Genomic DNA, 23617 nt, shown 5'->3' with positions numbered 1-23617 from the left:
CATGCTTAAAAAATAAAATAGAATTTTAGATGTTTTGCTCTGTCTTAATTTTTTATATATCTCTAACCTAACTTAGAATTACCTTGAAAATGTTAGCATTTCTCTCTACTCCGTGGGTTGGCTATGAAGGCCTGTAATACTAGTGTATCAGTGGCCCCTGATGTATGAATAGGTTCGGACACTATGATTGAGGCGAAGCGTTGATTGATTTAATTTTATGGTTTCTATTACAAGGTATCATTTGCTGGTTGATACATTATCGTTTGTTCAAAACTTCGTCCCACGCAGAACGTAATTTAATAAAACCCTGCGCATAATAAACAATGGTTAAATTTTTGGGAATTTTCATACGAAGCGCCAGAGAAGAAAGAAGATTGCCGATTGTGATTTGATTTGTGTTACTTATTCAGAGGTAAAATATTTTGAATAAACGGAATAAGTTAATGCCAGGAATCAGGAGATTAACCATTGTATTGTCAAAACTTTGAGTCACAAAATTAAATAACAAAAATATGAAAAATATGAATGTGAATTTATTCTTGGATTTATCGTTAGAATTTTATTTTTATTTTATTTTAGAAAATGCGCCAATTCGAATTGTAAAATTTGTCTAAATTTTGAATGATTAAAAATGGCCAACTTTCAAAGCAACAGTTAAAAGGGGGCATGAAGCGCCCTAAAAGCCTAGTATTCTAAATCATTAAACTGTCCTGCATGTCTCGTATTTCTTGAAACTCCTTGTAACTATTTGATTGTGTTTAATATGATAATTGTACAAAGGTCTTTAGCTCTATTGTTTCTAGACAGTTTCCATAAGACAGGGTGTTTCAAAATATCGAAACCAGGGAAAATCTTGTACTGAAGTTTAAGTGAAAGCAGTAAGATTGAGAAAATTAGAACAACAAAGTATGTATATTTATTTTAAAACGTTGAGCAATTTTCAAATATCATTGGAATATTATGCTCTTTACGCATATCATTGGAATATTATGCTCTCTACGCATATCATTGGAATATTATGCTCTTTACGCAAATCATTGGAATATTATGCTATTTACGCATATCATTGGAATATCATTCTCTTTACGCATATCATTGGAATATCATTCTTTTTACGCATATCATTGGAATATCATGCTCTTTATGAAAATCATTGGATAGAAAGAAATAAGCCTAATATCCAAGAAGATTAAAGAATTCTTCATAAAAAAAGTTCAAGTGTGTAAAATTGGTCTAATCAAGAATAAATGAGATTTTTCTTAAATAAGGGATTTGAGTCTTTGCCACAAACTCTGATTTTTTAATCCCTTTATCTTTGCAACCCAATGTCATAGACCTTTGATATTTCAAACTATGAATTCTGTTGGATAAAATAATCTAAGTTTGAAATATCATAGGTTTACACAGTAAGGTTTTATAGATATAGGAATAAGAACATTTGAGTGTGCGGCAAAAACTCAATTATTTTGCTATTTCAATTATGGGTTCTGCATATTAGTGACTTGAGGATTTCTTGCTTTAACAATGGTGAAGATCGTGGGAATTAAACACTTTTCAAAGTATAAAAACCATGTTATCTTCCACAATGTTGATCAGATAGAGGTCCAAAGGGTATTTATGTGAATCGGGCATGGCACTTCTAAAATGTAGGGTAAGTTGAAATTACGACAATAACAGTCTCATCGATTGTTTGAAAGATACATTTATTTATTATGAATTGATTTGTTAGTTTCTCTGTTTATATGAGAATCCTGGTCCGAACCCTGTGTATCCCAGGACACCCTGATAAACTCATGGTCCGAACCTTGTGTTCTCCGCGACACCCTGATAAACTCCTGGTTCGAACCCTTTGTTCTCCGGGACACCCTGATAAACTCCTGGTCCGAACCCTGTGTTCTCTGCGACAACCTGATAAACTCATGGTCCGAACCCTGTGTATCCCAGGACACCCTGATAAACTCATGGTCCGAACCTTGTGTTCTCTGCGACACCCTGATAAACTCCTGGTTCGAACCCTTTGTTCTCCGGGACACCCTGATAAACTCCTGGTCCGAACCCTGTGTTCTCTGCGACACCCTGATAAACTCATGGTCCGAACCCTGTGTTCTCCGGGACACCCTGATAAACTCCTGGTCCGAACCCTGTGTTCTGCGGGACACCCTAATAAACTCCTGGCCCGAACCCTAAACTTGTGTCCCGGGACACCCTGATAAACTCCTGGTCCGAACCCTGTGTTCTCCGGGACACCCTGATAAACTCCTGGCCCGGATCTACTCAAACTTGGATTGAAGCCAGAGACAAATATCTTAGCTCAGGGTGCCTCATTCAGACTCATCATACAAACATTGGTTCCAGAATCAATACTAGTCTAGTTCTGGCGAATTAAAAATAAGGTTGGAACCTGTTTCTGCCCAAATCAGTTTACTCAAGAAAAATACATATATCTAAAAGAATTTGAATGTTTGCCACAATCCCTAATTTTCTAATCCCTATATCTTTTCAACCAAATGACGTAGACCATAGTTATTTCAAACTATGAATTATGTTAGATCAAATAATTTAAGTTGAAACATATATCAAAGGTTAACACCATCTTTTTGCAAAGAAATTGGGATTAGATAATTTTCTACCCAATAGTAAGGCGGGGCGGGGTAAAAGGACATGTCAGGACAGTTTGCCGCCAAAGATCTCCAATCCGTCCTGGCGGTAAGACCCCCCGGGCTCCGGGTTGGTTCTCCTAACACCGCTCTAGCCTCACGCTTTTATCCACTCATCCTTTCTCCGTTGACCAAACCGTCAGTAGTGGTTGAAACGTGGTTCGTGACACAACCCTGATACACGATCCGTCCTGGATACCATGAAAACATAGATACATCTGGATACAACCTACTTAGAGATACACATTCTTACAAATGAGCATTATTTAGGATTGAAATTTTGCTCAGGACTGGAATTAAAGTGCTGGATTTCGATTAGTATGTTGAGCTGAACCCAGGGTCGGATCTCGGATTGAAAAGTACTCCGCCCACGGGTGGGATAGTCGGCAACATCGCGGGGTGGGGCGGGTACCATCCCCACCCAGGGGTGGGAGTCCAACACCCAGGAATAGGAAAGATATCTTCGAAATATCTTCGAAAAAAATCCACAGAAATTTTTACAACGTTTATTGCAAAACTCCGCCAAAACTGTTTTAATCTGCTCGTGTTATTTATTAATTTTCTCATGCTAAACACCTGTTTCTTTCTCTACTAAGTCCTTTCTCCATGACGTAAAAAGTGTAATTATAAGTTTAGAATTACAATTTATTATGAATCTAATTGATCAAAAGTAAGAATAGAAGGAATCGAACCAGAACCATTTCCGCTGCTATAAATATATACTTTTAATAAAATATTGCTTTAATTTTTTATACTTTTCTAATAAGAATGGTCTCAACATTTTTTTCACATTTTTACCTAATGTTTTCGTGTTTTCTCATAGTTCTCCTAGTTCCTCCTAGTTCTTCTATTTTCTCTAGTTGTCATAATTCTGCTAGTTCTCCAAGCTTTCTTAGCTCTCTTAGATTTCCTAGTTCACATAGTTTTCCTAGATTCCTAGTTCTCTTAGTTATCTTAGTTCTCATATTTAGTTTTCATATTTCTTCTATTTCTCCTGGTTCATCTAGTTCTTTCAATTTTCCTAGTTCTGTTCATCTAGTTCTTTAAGTTTTCTTAGTTCTCCTAGTTCTTTAAGTTGTTCCTAGTTCTCTTATTTCTCCTAGTTCTGTTAGTTCTCTTAGTTCTGTTAGCTCTTTAAGTTGTTCCTAGTTCTCCTAGTTCTCTTAGTTCTCCTACTTCTCCTAGTTCTTCTAGTTATCCTAGTTTAAGTTTTCCTAGTTCTGTTTTCCTAGTTCTCCCAGTTCTCTTAGTTCTCCTAGTTCTACTAGTTCTCTTAGTTTTCCTTGTTCCTCAATTTTTCCTAATTCTCCTAGTTTTCCTAGTTCTCCTAGTTCTCCTAGCTCCCCTAGTTCTCCTAGCTCCCCTAGTTCTCCTAGTTCTCCTAGTTCTCTTAGTTCTCGTAATTCTCGTAATTCTCCTAGCTCCCCAAGTTCTTATAGATCTCCTATTTCTCCTAGTTCTTTTAGTTCTCCTAGTTCTCCTAGTTCTCCTCGCTCCCCTAGTTCTCCTCGCTCCCCTAGTTCTCCTAGTTCTCTTAGTTCTCTTAGTTCTCGTAATTCTCGTAATTCTCCTAGCTCCCCTAGTTCTCCTAGTTCTCCTAGTTCCCCTATTTATCTCCTGGTTCTCCTAGTTATCCTAGTTCTCCTAGTTCTTCAAGTTTTCCTAATTCTGTTTTTCTAGTTCTTGTAGTTCTCGAAGTTCTCCTATTTCTTCTAGTTCTCTTAGCTCTTCTAGTTCTTTAATTTTTCCTTTCTTTTGATCTGACAGCTTTATCCTTGTTCATTTATTTTCCAAACTCTCATCTTATCCTTTTCTCTTTCACCTTTGTTTACATGATTTTTAATTAAATAAATTATATTATATATAAAAAATTATACTTCTATAATCCTTTATTTATCTCCAATACTTTATTTATCTCCAATCCTTTATTTATCTCCAATTCTTTATCTATCTCCGATCCTTTATTTATCTCCGATCCTTTATTTATCACCGATCCTTTATTTATCTCCGATCCTTTATTTATCACCGATCCTTTATTTATCTCCAATCCTTTATTTATCTTCAATCCTTTATTTATCTCCAATCCTTTATTTATCTCCAATCCTTTATTTAACGAAGATATTCTTGTCAAGGCATGAAGTTTCACGAAGGAGGAGGAGGAATGATGGGATACCATCACCACAACCTGATGGATATGTATCCGGGTCCTGCAATTAACACCATGGATTGGAAAAACACAAGTCAGGTACAACATTTCTCCGGGTTAGCTTTCTAGTACAAGGATTATCTGGGTCTGATATACAGTATACAGGGGTTCTCTGATTTAAAGAGCTAGAATTTATGATGAAGAGAAGTTCTCGGAGTCTATATTCTTCACGTCTGTGTTTCTCCAAGTCCATATTCTAGTACTGGGGTTCTCCGGATAAGTATTTCCAACCAGGGATGTTTCAAGTATGGTCTGTAAGAACAAAATTTCTCTGGGTCTGTCTTATACCAGGCTGGAAATAATAGATTATAAATGTACTTAGCTTCTGGACATATAGCAGTTCCGCACACTTATTTAAGTACAATAAATTAGAGTTTTAGCGTGAAGTAGTTTAATTCTTCATAAACTGCAACATTCCTGTCATTTTAACCCTTAAATTTGGAGACACTGATATTTGATATTTTCTTTAAAATCTTTTGCTTAAGCGTTCTCATATATTTGGAAAATTTCCCGCATTTTCTTTGGTTAAAAAAAATATAAAATGACATGTTATAAAATATTTAACAAAACTCTGGATCTGAGATTAATTCAAGCTGAACCATTGCGTGATAATTGAGCATGTTTTTATTATTGATAAGTTTGGGTGTAAACCATCTCGAAGAAGAGATGTCATCAAGGTTTAGCTCATTAGTTCCAACTCCGGGTGGGTAGAATAGCAGGAGTGGAATATCTTAATGAGTTTAAGAAAACCTGATAATTCGTATAAAAATAACTGCATTTCAATCGAAGGTTAACAAACCTAGTACTTTCACAGAGTACAATTCATAACCAATAGTATGTCAATTTTTCAAACTGGTTTTACAGTAAGTTAACCCTGGAACCAGTTTTGCAGTAAGTTAACCCTGGAACTGGTTTTACAGTAGGCTAACCATGGAAATGGTTTTACAGTAAGTTAAGCATGGAACTGGTTTTACAGTAAGATAACCCTGGAATTGGTTTTACAATAAGTCAATCCTGGAACGGGTTTTACAATAAGTCATCCATGGAACTGGTTTTACAGTAGGTTAACCCTGGAACTGGTTTTACAGTAAGATAACCCTGGAACTGGTTTTACAATAAGTCAACCCTGGAACGGGTTTTACAATAAGTCATCCATGGAACTGGTTTTAAAGTAGGTTAACCCTGGAACTGGTTTTACAGTAAGTTAACCCTGAAACTGGGTTTACAGTAAGTTAACCGTGGCACTGGTTTTACAGTAGGTTAACCCTGGAACTGGTTTTACAGTAAGATAACCCTGGAACTGGTTTTACAGTAAGTTAACCCTGGAAATTATTTTAATTAAGTCAACCCTTGAACTGGTTTTACAAAAAGTCATCTATGGAGCTTGTTTTAAAACAAGTTAAACCTGGAACTGGATTTACAGTAAGTTAACCCTGGAACTAGTTTTACTGTAGGTTAACCCTGGAACTTGTTTTACAGTAAGTCAACCCTGGAACTGGTTTGACAGTAAGTAAACCCCGGAACTGGTTTACAGTAAGTTCTGGAACTGGTTTTATAGCTTAGGTTAACCCTGGAACTGGTTTTACTGTGGGTTAACCCTAAAACCGGTTTTTTGTGCACCTGTACAATATTATGACGGGAACACATTGGATCTATTATTCTCCGTGTTGTCTTCTCCCTGAGATGGTTTATTAATGGTTTTTGCATTAAGTTTATCAGTGAAGTGTGAATGATGAATGTTATGTTCGTGCTAGGGACCANAACAAAAAACCTTCATTGTAAACAAAGGTTTGCTAGATTGTAGTAAGAGCTAGAGAAGGGCAGATAAGTTGTGACATGCGCCGTCCAAGGGAAGATTATGAAAAATTTTGGAACAACATTTTAAAATTAAGAATAGCTATTATTTGCTAACAAATTATGAAATAGAATATGATTTAAAGTAATAAATATTGCGTGCAAAAAGTAAAACTTATTTAGATCAAGCGTCATATTAACTTTTTATATTGATTTATTATAAATCATTCTAAAAATCAACCCAGCGGATAATATCAGTGTTTAGATATAGATTAGCAGAAATGTTTTGTTCCCAAAAATTGAAAAGGAGAGTGGAGTCCATTTTTAAAGTTTTTGTGAAGGTTATTGAGTGCTAAATATATCAATAACCTTATCAATTTCCAATAAAAATCCGAGAGGCTCGGACATTTATTTTTATGTTGACAGTATTTGCAAGTTTTAGAATATTTTAGGGATTAGATGGGACGGACGGATGTAGGATACTAATAAAACTCGCTACATGAGCAGGGACGGACAGAGACTCTATTAAACCTTCTACATGAGTAGGGACGGACAAGATTGTAGACGATTTGATAATTTAGGATATAACAGGATAGGATAAGTTAGGATATAACAGGATAGGATAAGTTAGGATAAAACAGGATTTGATAATTTAGGATATAACAGGATAGGATAATTTAGGATATAGCAGGATAGGATAAATTAGGATATAACAGGATAGGATAAGCTAGGATATAACAGGATTTGATAATTTAGGATATAACAGGTTAGGATAACTTAGGATATAACAGGATAGGATAATTTAGGATATAACAGGATTTGATAAGTTAGGATAAGTTAGGACAAGAAAGAGAAGATGACGGGAGAAAATAGACGGAATAGGTTAAGCCAGGACGGTATTGTTAAGGAATGGACAGGAAAGAATGATAGAATAGGATAGAATATGATAGAATAGGATAGAGAAGGACAGAATTGGATAGAGAAGGACAGAATAGGATAGAATAAGGTAAAAAAGAATAGAAAATAACAAAAAATGACAAAAAAAAACAGAATATGACTTAATAAGACAAATGGGATAAAATAGGATAACTTATAGAATAATAAAATATGACGTTGGATAATAGGATATACTGTGACGGAATAGAATATGATAGGTATGATGAGATAGGAAAAAGCTGGTATATAAAACCCTAAAGGTTAGGTTGGGTTTGCATTAATATTTATCTGGCAAGGGTCCAACCTACTAAACTTTTACTTACTCTCATATTCCCGTAGTTTGGGGTTTCAACTCAACCGGAAACCAGGATATAAAGATATCTTTCCCTCCATAAAATACAAATTCACAAAATTTAAATTCTGATTCTCGTCCAAGATCAGTTTCAAAATGGATGAACGTCTATTTAAAATGGTGATTTTAGAAACGGCCAGATATGACATACGCCATTTTTCCCCCGCCATATATTTGTACATAAAATACCGGTTTTATTTGTTTACAATTTGATAAACAAGGAAATATTTTGTAAATTGGACCATATAAGGGAATGAATGGCGGACATTGCCTGGCTAAAGTTGTTAGTTTGAAGGGGGTAGAATTTATGAATTGATATTTCACTTTTAATATGAGGTTGTCTCACTAGCAGTATATTACACCGCTAAATAGATCGGATAGACCGCCATTTTATAAACTATTCAGGACCCAACCCGGGCCTTAATAGACCTTAAGTATTTCAGGCCGATAAAGAAAAGAGTGAAATCAGATCAATATCTAATAACCATTTCTCGCTGGGGGGGGGGCTCATGGGGGGGACTCAAAGAGAAAATTATTTTTGTTACTTTAAATTCCCATCACAGGATTAAAATCAAATTCCATTTATTTGTAAATTTTATGAATATTTTTCGTCAATCCATCAAGAAATCAGCCGGCCGTAGAACTCTAATCAGCCGGCCACAGGACACTGATTCGTATGATTTTACACAATAGATCGTTCTGAAAGCTAAAACAGGTGTGAAAATACGCAATATTTTCAATTTTTCAAATTTAGCTTTTCATACTAAAAAAATATGTTTCCATACATGCCTGAAATAGGAACTTTTTTCTAACTGATCAAGACAATTTTGTGGTAAAAAAAGTGAAGAAATTGATTAAAATATCTCTGGTTCGGATGCTAGAGGTCGAACAGTTCTATTTAGCGACGGAACGATTCCATCTAAATGTAAGACAAATTTGTTGAGTACTCAGAACCCACAACCGGATTCAGGGTTGAATCTCAAGCTCTCCAAAATCTTATTTCCATTCCTGTTTTCAAAATAAATGATTTGAAAAGGATTTTATAAACTGAAAGTGGAAGAATGTTCAGCCCTGGTAGTGTTAAACGCAAAAACTTAATTCGATATTCTGTCCATTAGTATCCGTCATAACAGTACGCGTCGAGATCACGAGTTCTGGGATTGCCTGGTGGTTCGAGCATTTTTTAGAGAGGAGTGGGGGGGGGGGTGTCCTTGTTCACTGCTCAGGGGGAGGGGGTTTTTCAAGAAAGGCCGGATAAACTATAATTCTTTTGTACGCTCATAATACATTCAGCTATTTAAAGTTTTGTATTCCAAGACGTTTTTACAACTTTGAGTTAAGTTTACTAAAAACGCTTAATTACATATTCTAGATCTTTTTTACTCTCCTAATCTTGATCCCTTATATTTTTGCAAATTGAACCTTTGATAATTCAACCTCTGATTGCAAAAGTTTAACACCATCAGGTTTCTAAGATATAGGAGTTTGAGTATTAGTTCCTTAATAAAATCATTTAACACCCTGATGTGTGGACTGGACTAAAACGATAAATTACAGAACTAAAGAAAATAGTCTTAAAAATATTTATAAAATTTATATATTTGTTATTGACTCTCTGGTGATGTTAGTGCAACGAATCAATGATAGATGACGCTGGCGTGCTTTTGACAAATTCTACATCCATTTATCTAATACTTAGGGAATAGAAATATATATTCCAGGAACTCTCACACACACACACAAACACAGACCAAACACCTAAACATTTGGCAAAAATATGCACGCGCGCACTTTGCAAGTTTTGCCGCGTTTAAACTTTTTTAACGCGTCAACTTTGTGTTAACATAAATATGCTAAAATAGTCAAGGTGTTATGCATTAGAAACCCAAAAAATTGACACGAGCTATCTGTCTTAGGGCCTGTGCCATGTTTGTTTACAAAACTATGTAAAACTATGATAAATAGAACCATGTAAACATTTCCTAGTTTTCAAACTAGAAATTTTTGGGGGGTAATTTGTAAGATTTGAAAGTAATAAAACGCCCCAAAGATAATTATATCCTACGGATTGCAAATTTTTAAAAAAATCCTGATTTCATTTCGAATTCTCATCTTTGAAAGTCTATAATTTAATCCATACAGTCAATTTAAACATGAAATTCTTATAGGCTGAAAACTTTAATAATTTCAATACTTGAATTTCTTTTTTTCATTTTTCATTCATTTTATGTCACGTGCTCAAATAATACATTCAAGCTCGTTACAATCGTTACGAAAAAATATTACATAATTTTTCTCACAAATAAATCACAATTTTTGGATATTTATAAAAATATATTTCTTTATGTTTATATTTTTCTTGTTTTCTCACTGCTGAATTTATAAATATTGATGAGACGATGAAATATAATTACACGTAAACATTGATGCAAAATTTTGAATAATTTTAAATTTTCAGGGATTTCAAAATTATATCGTGTGATTTTCAGGGATTTTCTTGTGAGGGGATATGAATATCGGTTAAGATTTGATTTTTTTACATTTTTCTTTGCGACCCCTCTTTTTTTGTAAATTACACCACTGTGAAGACATGGCTTCAGCAGAAAAATATGCTAAAACAAACAAAATTATAAATTTAAATTATGAACACGTAGAATTGATTTCAATATGAATTATTAATTTTTGTAGTTAAAATATTATGACTTGAAAAGTTGAGGTTTTTATGTTTTTTTTTAGTTAAACCAAGCAACACAATTTTTAATTTATAATTGGACAATTTAAGCGTAGATGATTCGAACACACCTAGCAACCAATCTATCCATCTATCGAACATACCTAGTGTGAGTAAGGCAGTTTTTCTCTGCAAGTTTTCTATCATAATCCGTCTTTAGAAGACAGGGCCTGTTTGTACCTCATGTAACGGGCCACAAATATTTACTCGGACCCATTCATTGAAATTCATTAAAATTCGGACTTTTTATTCCGACAATACATTATCATTTTATTGGGTTCAGTTTGATCAAGACAACCTTGGTGCATCGTTTTTTTTGCTCCTGTTTTCTCTATCCGGTCGGTATTCAATTAAAATAGTCTGGCCTGGGTGGGTTCTAATAAGGTTATTATCAGTTTTCACTCTTTTTCAGCGTTTATTTAAATCATGGAATCCGAAGGACGGATAATTAGAGATAGGACGGGAATTCAAGTGAAACCATGCACGCGGAGTAAATTATTTTTATCCGTCCTTACTCCGGAGTAAACTATTTTTATCCGTACTTACTCTGGAGTAAACTATTCTTATCCGTCCTTGCTCGGAGTAAACTATTCTTATCCGTCCTTGCTCTTGAGTAAACTTTTCTTATCCGTCCTTGCTCCAGAGTAAACTATTCTTATCCTTTCTTGCTCCGGAGTAAACTATTCTTATCCGTCCTTGCTCCGGAGTAAACTATTCTTATCCGTCCTTGCTCCGGAGTAAACTATTCTTATCCTTTCTTGCGCCGGAGTAAACTATTCTTATCCGTCTTTGCTCCGGAGTAAACTATTATTTTCCCGTCTTACTCCGGAGTAGACTATTCTTATCCGTCCTTGCTCCGGAGTAAACTATTCTTATCCGTCCTTACTCCGAAGTAAACTATTCTTATCCGTCCTTGCTCTTGAGTAAACTATTCTCATCCGTCCTTGCTCCGGAGTAAACTATTCTTATCCTTTCTTGCTCCGGAGTAAACTATTCTTATCCATCCATGCTCCGGAGTAAACTATTCTTATCAGTCCCTGCTCAAGATTAAACTATTCTTATCCGTCCTTACTCCGGAGTAAACTATTTTTACCCGTCCTTGCTCCGGAGTAAACTATTCTTACCCGTCCTTGCTCCGGAGTAAACTATTCTTATCCGTCCTTCCTCCGGAGTAAACTATTCTTACCCGTCCTTACTCCGGAGTAAATCATTATTACCCATTATTATCATCATTCGTTTACTAAGAAGTAAACTATCATTAATTGTTCAAACTTCGGAGAAAATCTTAAATATCCGTTCTTTTAGCTTTAATAATGAATATGAAATCAATTTCACACACTGGTAAACAAAAAAATGAAGAGAGTTGTGGGCTACTGGTTTCGCAAAAAAAAACATTTTAAACTTTTCTTTCATCAATTCATTGACAAAATGTATTTTTATCCATACGTAGTAGGGATTCTTCATCAATATTTGGGACTATGAAATTTTTTTTTCATCGTATTTTTCGCCACCTTCTGGGTAGACAGGTGCAGGTAGACACAGATCCAATTGTTTCTAATCTATGTATTGCCTGACAAATATCAAATCTAATTTGAAATCTAAACAAGAATATCTTTAAAACCATATATTTCTCAGAGATATATATACATAACAGATGGAACATAATGTATCCAATTATCATCCCATTTTAAAAACACAAACTAAAAAACTAAAAAATTATAAAACAAAAAATTGGTTTTGTTATGTACTTTTATTTATACATATATATAGGTTTATGGCTCATCGTTGGAAAATCTCAACTTAAAGGGAAAATAGATATCAATTTCAAGTCTACCTCCATTCCTTTAAACCATAATCTGATCAATACTGTTGAAGATATTCTCGGTTTTCTACCTTAAAAAGGGTTTATTTATTACTCGTACTAAGAAATCCGCAAGTCAGATTTAAAAAGTTTTAAAGAGAAACTGCGACTTACAGTCCCTTTAAGATTAAAATTAGTCTCTTTTCTGTTTTTCTAAAGCTTAGGATAAGATATCACTTGAGAAGTTGAGAATAATAAGTTGTACAAGTTTTCTCGTAACAAGTTTAGAAACAAGAAGCTGGAGAGCACTATATTATCTTCTGTCAGGAACCAACTCTTTATCTTTTTCAGAATCTGATCTTAACCAAACCCCGAGCATTTCCAATATGTATAATTGTAGCCTAAGCTCTGCTCACATAGATGCTAAATTATTTAATGCATTCCAAGCTCTAACTCTTACCCTGAAAAACCCAACCCGTCTCATTCTTCACCCAGGTTTAGTTCTTGCTCCAGTGATAGATGTTGGACCCGGAGATGATCCATCAGATGAGAAACCACCCGCGCTCATCTAAACCCAAACCTTTCAATGACTTGATTATTATTGAAAGAGTTTTTACCTGAATTTGATCGCATGATGCGTGCCTGTATAAGGTTTAGATATGTATAGACTTGTGATTGATATTTCTTACTCAAACAGATCAAAACCAGGGAGAGAGGTGTGAACCCTGGCTTTTATTTTCTCATCAGATAGATAGAAAGATAGTTTGACAGTGGAAGATATACAAAAATACACGTCAACTCAAACTAAAGTAAAGTAAAGTTAGATTAAAATCTTGTCTGTTTTCAATATTAACTCCTTTTTTTAAAGCTCTAGAGGAGAACAAATATGTTATGATTATCTAAAATGTAGCCAAATAGATTAGCTTTTACATACTTTTGCTTAAAATCAATACTAGAGAAACTACGAGGTCACAAAGTTATACTAGTTTTCAGTAAATAAAAATCACATTTGATACAAATCAATTCTGTGAGATTTATTGAAACCCAAATGGTTCAACAACTCCAACATCTTTAATTTTACCATTTAAAAAAGTTCTCGAACTTTCTTTGTTAGACTTATCGTTGCATATCTCCACGTATTTACATATTAAAATTTGTAGGTGGGTAGCGGGACAGATGAGTAGATAGATAGATACGTGAATGGGATGGGGGGGGGGGTAGATTCCATATTTGATATGTAATGATTGATGTTTCTAGTTGAGGTGCTAGAACTCTGATTGATTCAAGTCAAGATGAACGGTTCTTCTTAAATACCTTTCTCTGTATCTAAATATATACCCAGAGTCATAAGTTCAGGTGTATACACAAATATAAACCCGGAGTAATCCGTCCTCGTTTGAATTGTCACATGTACTGATAATCACTGTGTGACAGTCTAGAAAATTGTTCTCTGTATCTTACGATGTACCAGGAGTCATTCGTCCTGGTTTACATTTAAAAATACATTCGGAGTAATCCGTCCTTATCTGTATTTCCATTTTTACTCGGAGTAGGGTATTTGTAAAATTTACCTTTTATCTTTCCTTAGTTATCTCTAAGTTATGCTAATTCTATATGATATAAATATCCATAACTTTCATACCTATTCATTATCTTATGTTTTAGGATGAGTTTCATCCGTTTATAGAAGCTCTTCTTCCTCACGTGAAAACATTTGCATACACCTGGTTCAACCTCCAGGCTGCCAAGAGGAAGTACTTCAAGAAGCATGAGAAGAGGATGTCCTTGGAGGAGGAGAGAAGGTGCAAGGAGGAGCTCATCGCGGAGAAGCTTGAGGTTAAGCAGAAGTGGGCGAGTAGATTACTTGGAAAACTACGGAAAGATATTGCTCAGGAATGCCGGGAAGATTTTGTTCTCTCCATAACAGGAAAGAAACCAGCAATGTGTGTTCTATCCAACCCGGATCAGAAAGGGAAGATGAGAAGGATAGACTGTCTCCGGCAGGCGGATAAGGTAAAAATTTTAACATAATATTGAAACTTAGAAATTATTCCCCCCTCTTTTTCTTTTCTAAACCTTTTATCCTGGATCTTTATGAGAACCCTGAGAACGTGATTGACCTGTCGTTACGAGAAGGTTGAGTGTCATAAACCCGGAGGAAACGATCGGATTCTCCGGATATGGTTTCAGTTTGAACCAAAATAAGAAAGGAAGTTTTTACTCCAAGTACAGTCTGAGACTGAGAGAGAGAGAGAGAGAGAGAGAGTAGTGGGGAGCAGTGTATGGTTAAGCATGATTAATTAGCGAAGTCTAAACTATGAACCGTGCCTATTTAACAAAATTATTCCAGAGTTAAAAGAAGCTCTTGCCGGGCTTTTTGTTGCTTAAACTGAACCTTAAACCAACCTTCAGAAATTTCTTCCCAAAACTATGTTTTCCTCTCCGAACCAGGTTTTCCCTTCGATTAGAACTTGGTTTCCTCCGATTTTACAATACTTCCTCCAAACTTAGGATTTCCTCTGATTCTCCTCATTATAAAGCAAAGTTAATCTATCAAATGCAAGCATTTTTACACCGAAAACTGTTGATAAGTTTTGAATGGTTTAAATGACAGAGGTGAGAACTAGTTTAGCTCATTAAATCCGATTTAGATTAGTCTTGTCTATCCATAAGTTACAAGCTCCAATCCCTTCTACTCCATGTTTACCATTGAACCTGGATCCAGTTTAAAAACATAGTTTTTGTCGAATTGTTGAACAATGTCTCCCGGCAGGGAACCTCTTGTCTGCATACCATTAATCCAGTTTATTCAACGCTTTAAAAAATGTATTTTTGTTTAGATTTTTTATCACCCCCCCCCCCCCTCCTCCCCGTTACCAAACTAGCCTATGAATAAGGTTACAATTTGCATATTGAAATATTGAAAAAATGTCCGTTCCATTTTTCCATCTATATTGAGTGGATTTGCCCCCATTCACTACCGACCTGACCCCTGTCAAATTATCCCGGGAAAATTTTGAATCTTGACGGAAAACTCCCGGATTTTATGAATCCATGAGACAGGAGTCGGGGAGGGCTATCAGGAGTGAAGGTTTATATACCTAGCCAGAGGAGAGTGGGATGGGGGGGGGCTTCAATCAGACTTTTTAGATTTTAGAGGACTTCAGAATGAAAATTGTCTCGTGATATGGAATAAAACTGAAGAAAAAATGGAGTGGTATTAGTATTAAAGCTTTGAAAATGAAAGACAGAAAAAGCCTGAAATTTCCATATTTAAATCTAGAAAATCCGTCAATCAAAATCTGACAATTAAGAAGGGTCGCGGGCTTTTCACGGAGATAGATAATTATCAGTTAGAAAACCCTTAATTAAACCTAGATCATAGATTCAAAAACCATGGAGAAATAGCAATTAGCATGCTCCAGTTACTACATGAATAATTGCTGGACATTTTTCATAAATTACCATTTAATCGATCATAATGAAGTATTATTAATCAATAATTGCATTCAGGAATAAAAATCAATTAATTGACGAATTTTAAATTTATAAAAACGATTTTTTTTCAGGTTTGGCGACTGGACCTGGTTCAAGTGATCCTGTTTAAGGCAGTACCACTGGAGAGTACGGATGGAGAAAGGTTGGAGAAATCTCCGGATTGTCTCCATCCGTCCCTTTGTGTCAACCCGTACCATATAAACGTCTCCGTCAGAGAACTGGATCTATTTCTGGCTAACTACGTTAACTCTCATGGTAATTTATCTAAGATATTTTTGGATAATATATTAATAACAGAATAGTAATAGATTACAAATTAGATTGCTTTTCTCTTTAACAAATAAAACATTATTCTTCAAAGTTATTTTAATCTATCCTATTGAATGTTTGTAGATGTGTTATCTCGGATAAAATGCAAAATGAAAACAATTAATTCAATATTTACCATAATCTGACCTATCTCAATGGCATGATAGAAAAATGTCTGTGTTTAGACCAACTTTGTGAATCTGAGAAAGATGAAGATGGGCACGCTCTAAACCTTAAAGGTGAGAAATATAAACCACTACGACTTTGCGCAATTATAACGGTTAAATTTCATATCCAGGGTTTACTAAAACTCACTTCTTCTGGTTTAGTCATTTAAATTAAAAAATACAGTTTTTTTTGCTCATGAGATTAAGAAATGTTTTAGAAGTTTAAGAAAACTTTATAAAGGTTTAGTTCAACGTGATTGAATTTGAAACTTTTTGGTTGAGATTAAGCTCAGCTATAGAGATTAGAGCTTCTACGTATTTCTGGACGTCGATTAACGAGAGACGTGATTAATAATGATCTAAGAAAGGGGTTAGTTAAACCCTTGTGGAGTACACTCTTTAGGAACATTATCATCTTGTTCCTTCAAAAGTTTCCTGCTGCTCTGGGTGTATTCAAGTCTGGACACTCCTGTGTGGCTTTCTCCCGATCTCATGTCTATTCATTTCAGATTTCCAATTTAGTGAAATTTTGTGTCTGGTGCCAAGAGCAGTGTATTGGAGTTATGAGTGCGGATGAGGTTTCAGCTGCCAAGGCCTACTTGGCTCGCAGTTCTCCACCTTGCCCTTACAGCTGCAACTGTTGATATAGTTGGCCAGGGTAGACCAGGGAGGGCTCCTTGCCAATATACAGCAACTCTCTCAAGGTCGGGGGCACCAACTATTTGACCCTCAAATCTGCCAACTGCAGTTTTCGTAGATTTACTGGTTTCAAGAGTCGGTCGTGTTTCTCCGGAATAGGATACAGATAGATTGAATATAAGTTATAAGCAATTTAATTTTTGATTTTTCAGGTTTCCCTCACAATCCGTACAATGGAGTTATCTGCAATGACGTAATCGCAGCTTCTGGTGTATTTACAGCCAAGGAACTCTGGAAATTTACAAAAGGTGAGAATTTTTTAACCTTTATTTTATTTTTTAAACGACAGTTCGCTCTAAAAAGATTTGTTCTTATTGTTTAATAAAAAGTTTACACCGAGAACCTAAAATCTATTCTCGCGAACTGTCTCTCAAAAGAACATGCGTGAAAAACTATCATAAAGAATATTCAGCTTCGATTATGGCCGGTGGGTCCCACATGAGCGGTAGTTTCAACTCTATCAAGCTGGAGAATCCGGGATATTATTGCAACTCCTACACTCCCCCTGGACCACCGGATCATCACTCTATGATCCCCGGGTCCGGATACAGTAAGTGTTTTTAAAATTCTTATAATTTGATTCGCCAATGTTCACTTTTAATTTTTATGTCGATTTCTCTTTTTTTCTTTAAACTTTGAAGATCTTATCAGATGTTTTGTGGCGCAGCTGTATTCATTCATATAAATATTAATATGGCTAAATAGCAGCCTACTGAGAGCCCTGCCCCAGCGTGGGCGAACCCTGGTTTTCATGTTTTGAATTATTAGAATCTACAGCAGCTATTGTCTCCCTTGTAAACCTGAAACTTCGCAAGATTAAACTTGGAAAAAGTTGCGTATTTTCTATGCAAAGGGAAATTACCGCGGAGAGTATTGAAATCTAAACGGTATTTCGTCCCAGCAAAACAGTGTGAACATTTACAGCGTTTCAAGGCTGACTCAATAGCCTGTAAGGAAAGAAAGAAAGGGGGTCCGGACCCTCCCTTCTATGATTTAAATGAAAAGTTTACTTTGTCTGAAACCAGTTAATCCACTAATTAAACTAATCGACCCTCTTCTTGCTCCTCTTTTAATTCATGCAATTTATTTTATCATTTTAAATGAATGCAAATAATTGGCAAGAATTTGCCGGGGGGACTTTGCGGTCAGAAAATATGCAAATCAAACCAACAAATGCAAATAAGAAAAAAAATCTGATCAAAATCGATTTCCCGAAAATTTCTGATTTATGTAAATGAGCTGAAATTTTCCAGTTTTTCCAAATTAAAGTTGGACAGAAATCACCCAGAAAATTAACATTTTTAATTTGGATTTTAATAAAAAACTTTTTAATTTCGTTTAATTATTGGTTTATTGAAGGTCAAACATTTCATACATTTTTCTAAATTCGCTATTCATAAAATTAATGATTATCTATAATATCTGATAGTTAAAATTAAAATTCTATTATTTCCTAATCAAATTATAGATAATACATGGGCCCACGCCCGGCTTTCAACTTTAATTCAACATTTTAGAAAAAATATCTATCTATCTATCTATCTACCTATCCATCCATCAATCTATCTATATTTCTAGCTAGCTATCTATCTATTTATCTGTTTCAGAGAGGTATTACAGCGGACAGATGGAGCCTGTTGATGCAACAGTCAGTACAGCGATGTCTCTAACTAATGGAGGGAAACCCCACTCCCCCTCCCTCCACTCCCCACAGGATAAATAGACCCACACCCTCCACTCCCCACAAGATAAATAGACCCACTCCCCCTCCATGCACTCCCATCAACTCCCTCCAATCACTCCCTCTGCTCAATCTGACAAAAAAGACTTTCTGGACTCCTCTTTCTGGATTGGTTAAATCACTCCCTAAACTCCCAACATAAAACATAAAACTCCTAGTCTCAAATTATTGAAGTAAAAAGAAACAAAAAACTGATTTTGTAGACGAAGAAAATATTCTAAGCACTCCGCGAATTTAGTAGCAGTCTCCAGAATATGGTTAAGAGTACCCGGAGAAAAACTCTCAACCCTGCCGTATAAAAATTGATACCCGGAGATTTGAACCTTGCCGTGGAGACCTTGAAGATCTGCCTTACCGAGGGCGTCCTGTTAGTTAGCTTTAATCCTTTAAGTAGTCGGATTGAAAATATTGAATCCAGAAAACGGATTTTAATCCTTATTATGCCTGCTTTCGAAGGATTGCAATGAAAGGATTGCTATCCTGAAAAATTTGTGCCAAAATATATTATATTTAATTCTGCCCGTTAAGTAGGATTTAAACGAGTAAACTTCATTATTTAAATTCACTTTAATTTCGCCCTGATAAATCATGGGATCTTATATTTCATTATTTAAATAAATCCAAAACATTCTAGTAAATGTTTACTAGAAAAAGGAATCTTAAACTCGCACTGAAAACCCCCAACTAAATCCGGCCGCTTATGTGCAAGTAAATTAATTTTTATTGCACACCGGCCTTGTTAATTTATTGATCATACTATATATTATATACCTAGGCATATTATTAATTAATATTTAGATGTGTTTTTTCAAAACCAAAGTTTGTTCTCGCCACGTCGTTTATAATCTTCTTTCTTTTATTTTCATCCCGGTATGCACATCCAGTCAATAACAAGTATCCAGCATTAAACTGCATGTACTGTACGTCAAACTACTGTACGCGGCATGTCGTTGTTTACCCTGGGTAAAAAAGCGCGCATTTTTTACAGCGTTGCTAATTCTCTAATTCGAAAAAATTCTGTTCGGATTTGTAAATTTTGTTTTATTTTATTGTATAAACCCGTGGCTGTGATCACTTACTGGGCTCAACCCCCTCCCGGAGATAGAACCTACTCCGTATGGTCTGAGAACCAGGATGGGGTTCTCCGGGTTCAACCCTAAACCCTAGCTCCGTTCTTGAGACCGTATTAGGGTTTTTAGCTCCGCATTGTTAAAAAAAAATATTGTTTTTGTTTGTTAAATTTTTACCTCCCCTTGTCACGTTACCTATAGCCGTGTAAGCATGTATTTAATAATAAAATGTTAGAAAGTATCATTTATTTGAAAGACAAAAAATGATTTTAAAAATTGTTAGAAGAACGATAGAAAGCATAAGAAACTGAGCCTCTAAATCTCAATTTAAAGAAATTAAGTCTTTGCCACAAACTCAAATATCTGTATATATTTGCAACCTTATTATGAAAAACCTTTTATATTTTAAAATCAGATGATTTTATCTAACAGAATTCATAGTTTAAAATGTCTAAGGTACATGACATTTGGTTTCAAAGATATAGGGATAAGAAAATTAGAGTTTGTGGCAAAGACTTCATTATTTTATGAAACTTAAGTAAAGAAACTCAAGTAAAACAGAAAACAACACTTTTTTTACGTTTTTAAACGTTTTTAATAGTAAACAATAATGTAATATTGTCCGAGCTCATCTTCTAGCTTATCCATTTTTAAGGGCCCCTACATTTAAATTGTTGTTGTTAAAGCCGTTATTTTTTTCATTGAAGTACAAAAAACTTTTGGCGTTTGTTTCCTTGTAAAAATTGTTTTTAAGGTAATGTCATGAAAATTTGTGCCCGATCGGTTCAGTCATAATAACTGTTTTTGGATTCACACAAACAAATAGACAGAAAATCCAAATTTCTATTCAGATATATATATGTAGAAACAACCGGTGTAATTCTAAATTGATTTTTCCCATATCGGATTTCAAATTTTCTGATTCTTATATCTTGGCATTCTGATCTCGTAAACTATGAATTCTGCTAGGTCAAATAGTTAGAAATATCAAAGTTTTATGCAATCAGGTTTCTTACATATAGAGATTATATAAATAGAGTGATTGCAGACAACTGTACAATTTTGTAATATTTAACAAAACCTAAAACACTAAAATCGATTTAATCTTGCTCCCACCCTGTTCCACCCTGTTGAGAGTTAAAAAGTAGAAACATTGAGTGATATTAACGCCTGGAAGGAGAATTAAGAAGTCTGTAACCTGAATATGTAATATATAACTCACATCTACCCTCAGGTCATACACAAACACAGAGAAAACACAGGCGCAAACACGTAGACACGCAAACATTGCATTAACAATACAAAGATATATAAACAAAAAGGTTTAACTTTATGTACCCCTCCTCCCCCCCTAAAAAACCCCATGGCATACATATAAATAGGTAAACATACAGGTTTAGCCCAGGGAATAAGAATAAAGGGATGGGAAATGGCGCTGGTCTGGCATGAGAAAGCCAGTCGCAATGCTTCGCAGACGAGTTCGTTATTACACACGCACACTCTTTTGGTACAGACACCCAACATGACTACAATCAAGGAAATTGCAGATCAATGTAATTATTATAATTAAGCTTTAATAACGAGTAGTTTATTGTAAACCTTAATCAAATTATATTCTTTGCATTAATATTTGGCTTATATAGTGTTGACTTAAATATTTAAATAATATACTACATGTATACAAAACTTATTTTTAAGTAAACAATTAACAATAAACAAATGTACTCTCCTAGACTGTACAAATACCAAGATTCTTATGTACTGTATACACCTACAGTACACGCCTTCGGTTCATTATCACTTACACACAATCTTTTGGTACAGACACACACACATGACGTTTCCGCCCCCTGGGATTGCCACAATGAAGTTTTAGGATCATTCTCTGATTTTAACAATAAATATTTCGTATAAAATTGAACACTTAGCTTCAACTGTAATATATACATATTCTAATACCTATACATCTTTGCGACTTAATTTTAAGCATGAAAAATGAAATGTCCACAACATCATGTTATTAGAATTGGAGGCGAGTGGTCAGAACCATTTAGATTTTTTTATTATTATTGCTTCATAAAAGAACTTTCTTTATGCAATTTTTGTGCAATGGTTTAATTGTTCTTCTAATATTTGTCTTGAATCTATGGTTTGATTGTACTTCTAATATTTGTCTTGAATCTATGGTTTGATTGTACTTCTAATATTTGTCTTGAATCTATGCTTCTCTTAAGAAACATCCTGGAACAAAAACCGCATTTGAATATTCTCTCTCCCTCTCCGTGCAATCAGGACGGATTAGAGCAGATCTGAATATATAAATGTTAGATTGATATTCAAGAAAGAAACCATTGGTCCTTGATTTGATTGAGGTTCGTATGTTATACATCATGTTGGGTATCATGTATTCCATTGAGATATTACAATCTAGGCACGAAGCATGGATTAGATTTAATTTCGATATCTTTATCTGAATTCTACTCCAATGATAAACTATGATAAGAGCGCCCAGATCAGCGAGCTTCTAAATATAGAGTGCACACATCTTCTTCCATAGATGACAAAGTTTTACTTTTCTTCTCTTTATATCCTTTGAATCTGAATTTTTCAAACATTGACTGTCTGATCTTACAGAATTAATAGTTTGAATTAAAAAAGGTCGTCGAAATGAGATTGAGCTTGAGTACGGATATCAGAAATTTTGTTGTTAATTTTTTAAATCGTGTATGGCACATTATTTACAATGTTGTATTTCTCTCCAAATGTTTGATATCCATGATTACGCCACTATTTATGTATCCAAGGCGGAATTAATACATTCATATTTTAAGTGTATCGCCCACCCTTATAGATATACTTAATCAAACCAAACCAAACCAAACAAAATCAAACCAAACCAAACCAAATCAAACCAATCCAAATCAAATCAAACATAATCAAACCAAAGCAAACCAAATCAAACCTAAAAAACCAAACCAAGCTAAACCAAACTAACCAAAATCAAACCAAAATAAACCAAACTCAAACCGATCCAATCCCAAACCAAACCAAATCAAATTAAATCTAACCAAACCAAACCAATTCAATCCCAAACCGAACCAAAGTAACGAAATAAAACCAAACCTAACCCAACCAAACAAAACAAAACCATGACATATGTTTAAAATATTTAGAATCATACGGCACATGTAATATAATTAAAATAAAAACAACAAAATAAAGCTAGGATATTATAGTTCAGCTTTAATATCAAAATTCAGTTAGCATATCAGGGTTTAGCTTGGATATCAAGGTTCAGCTAGGATGTCATGGTTCAGCTAGGATATTTTGGTCCATCTAAGATATCAGGGTTTAACTAGGATATCAGGGTTCAGCTAGGATACCAGGGTTTTGCTAGGATATTAGGTTTAGCTAGGATATCAGATTCAGGTAGGATATTATGGTTCAGCTACGATATCACTGTTCAGCTAGGATATCAGGGTTCAGCTAGGATTTCATGGTTACGCTAGGATATCAGGGTTTAGCCAGAATATAATGGTTTAGGTTGGATATCATGGTTTAGCTCCGATATTCATGGTTCAGTTAGAATCTCAGGGTTTAGCTACGATATTATGGGTCAGCTAGGATATCAGGGTTCAGCTAGGGTGTCAGGGTAT

The 23617-nt window shown here is 34.9% G+C and overlaps 1 protein-coding gene across 2 annotated transcripts; it reads left to right on the top strand.

The window, feature by feature from the left end:
• The first annotated feature begins 2777 nt into the window (after positions 1–2777).
• Positions 2778–17740, top strand: LOC111702481 (nuclear factor 1). 2 transcript variants are annotated; one of them, XM_023474185.1, is made up of 7 exons: positions 2778–3109; positions 4790–4902; positions 14143–14490; positions 16047–16230; positions 16470–16523; positions 17303–17398; positions 17554–17740. In XM_023474185.1, the coding sequence occupies exons 2-7, from the start codon at positions 4792–4794 to the stop codon at positions 17712–17714; spliced, it is 954 nt and encodes a 317-aa protein (XP_023329953.1). In that variant the 5' UTR covers positions 2778–3109; positions 4790–4791; the 3' UTR covers positions 17715–17740. The 2 variants fall into 2 exon arrangements, with proteins under 2 accessions (XP_023329953.1, XP_023329954.1); XM_023474186.1 differs by having other exon boundaries at positions 2779–3109; positions 17563–17739.
• The last annotated feature ends 5877 nt before the right edge of the window (positions 17741–23617 follow it).

The sequence above is a fragment of the Eurytemora carolleeae genome, unplaced genomic scaffold (genome assembly GCF_000591075.1).
Source record: "Eurytemora carolleeae unplaced genomic scaffold, Eaff_2.0 scaffold508, whole genome shotgun sequence".
Taxonomy (NCBI): domain Eukaryota; kingdom Metazoa; phylum Arthropoda; class Copepoda; order Calanoida; family Temoridae; genus Eurytemora; species Eurytemora carolleeae.
The sequence above is the reverse complement of the archived record's forward strand: the minus strand, read 5'-3'. Positions and strand labels throughout refer to the sequence as shown.

What these genes read in the sequence shown, in the direction of transcription:
- LOC111702481 (XM_023474185.1), top strand. Translation starts at nt 4,792, where the DNA reads ATGAAGTTTCACGAAGGAGGAGGAGGAATGATGGGATACCATCACCAC. An exon ending in GTCTCCGGCAGGCGGATAAG is followed by an intron (nt 14,491 to 16,046) that starts GTAAAAATTTTA and finishes ATTTTTTTTCAG; the next exon opens with GTTTGGCGACTGGACCTGGT. An exon ending in TAACTACGTTAACTCTCATG is followed by an intron (nt 16,231 to 16,469) that starts GTAATTTATCTA and finishes GTCTGTGTTTAG; the next exon opens with ACCAACTTTGTGAATCTGAG.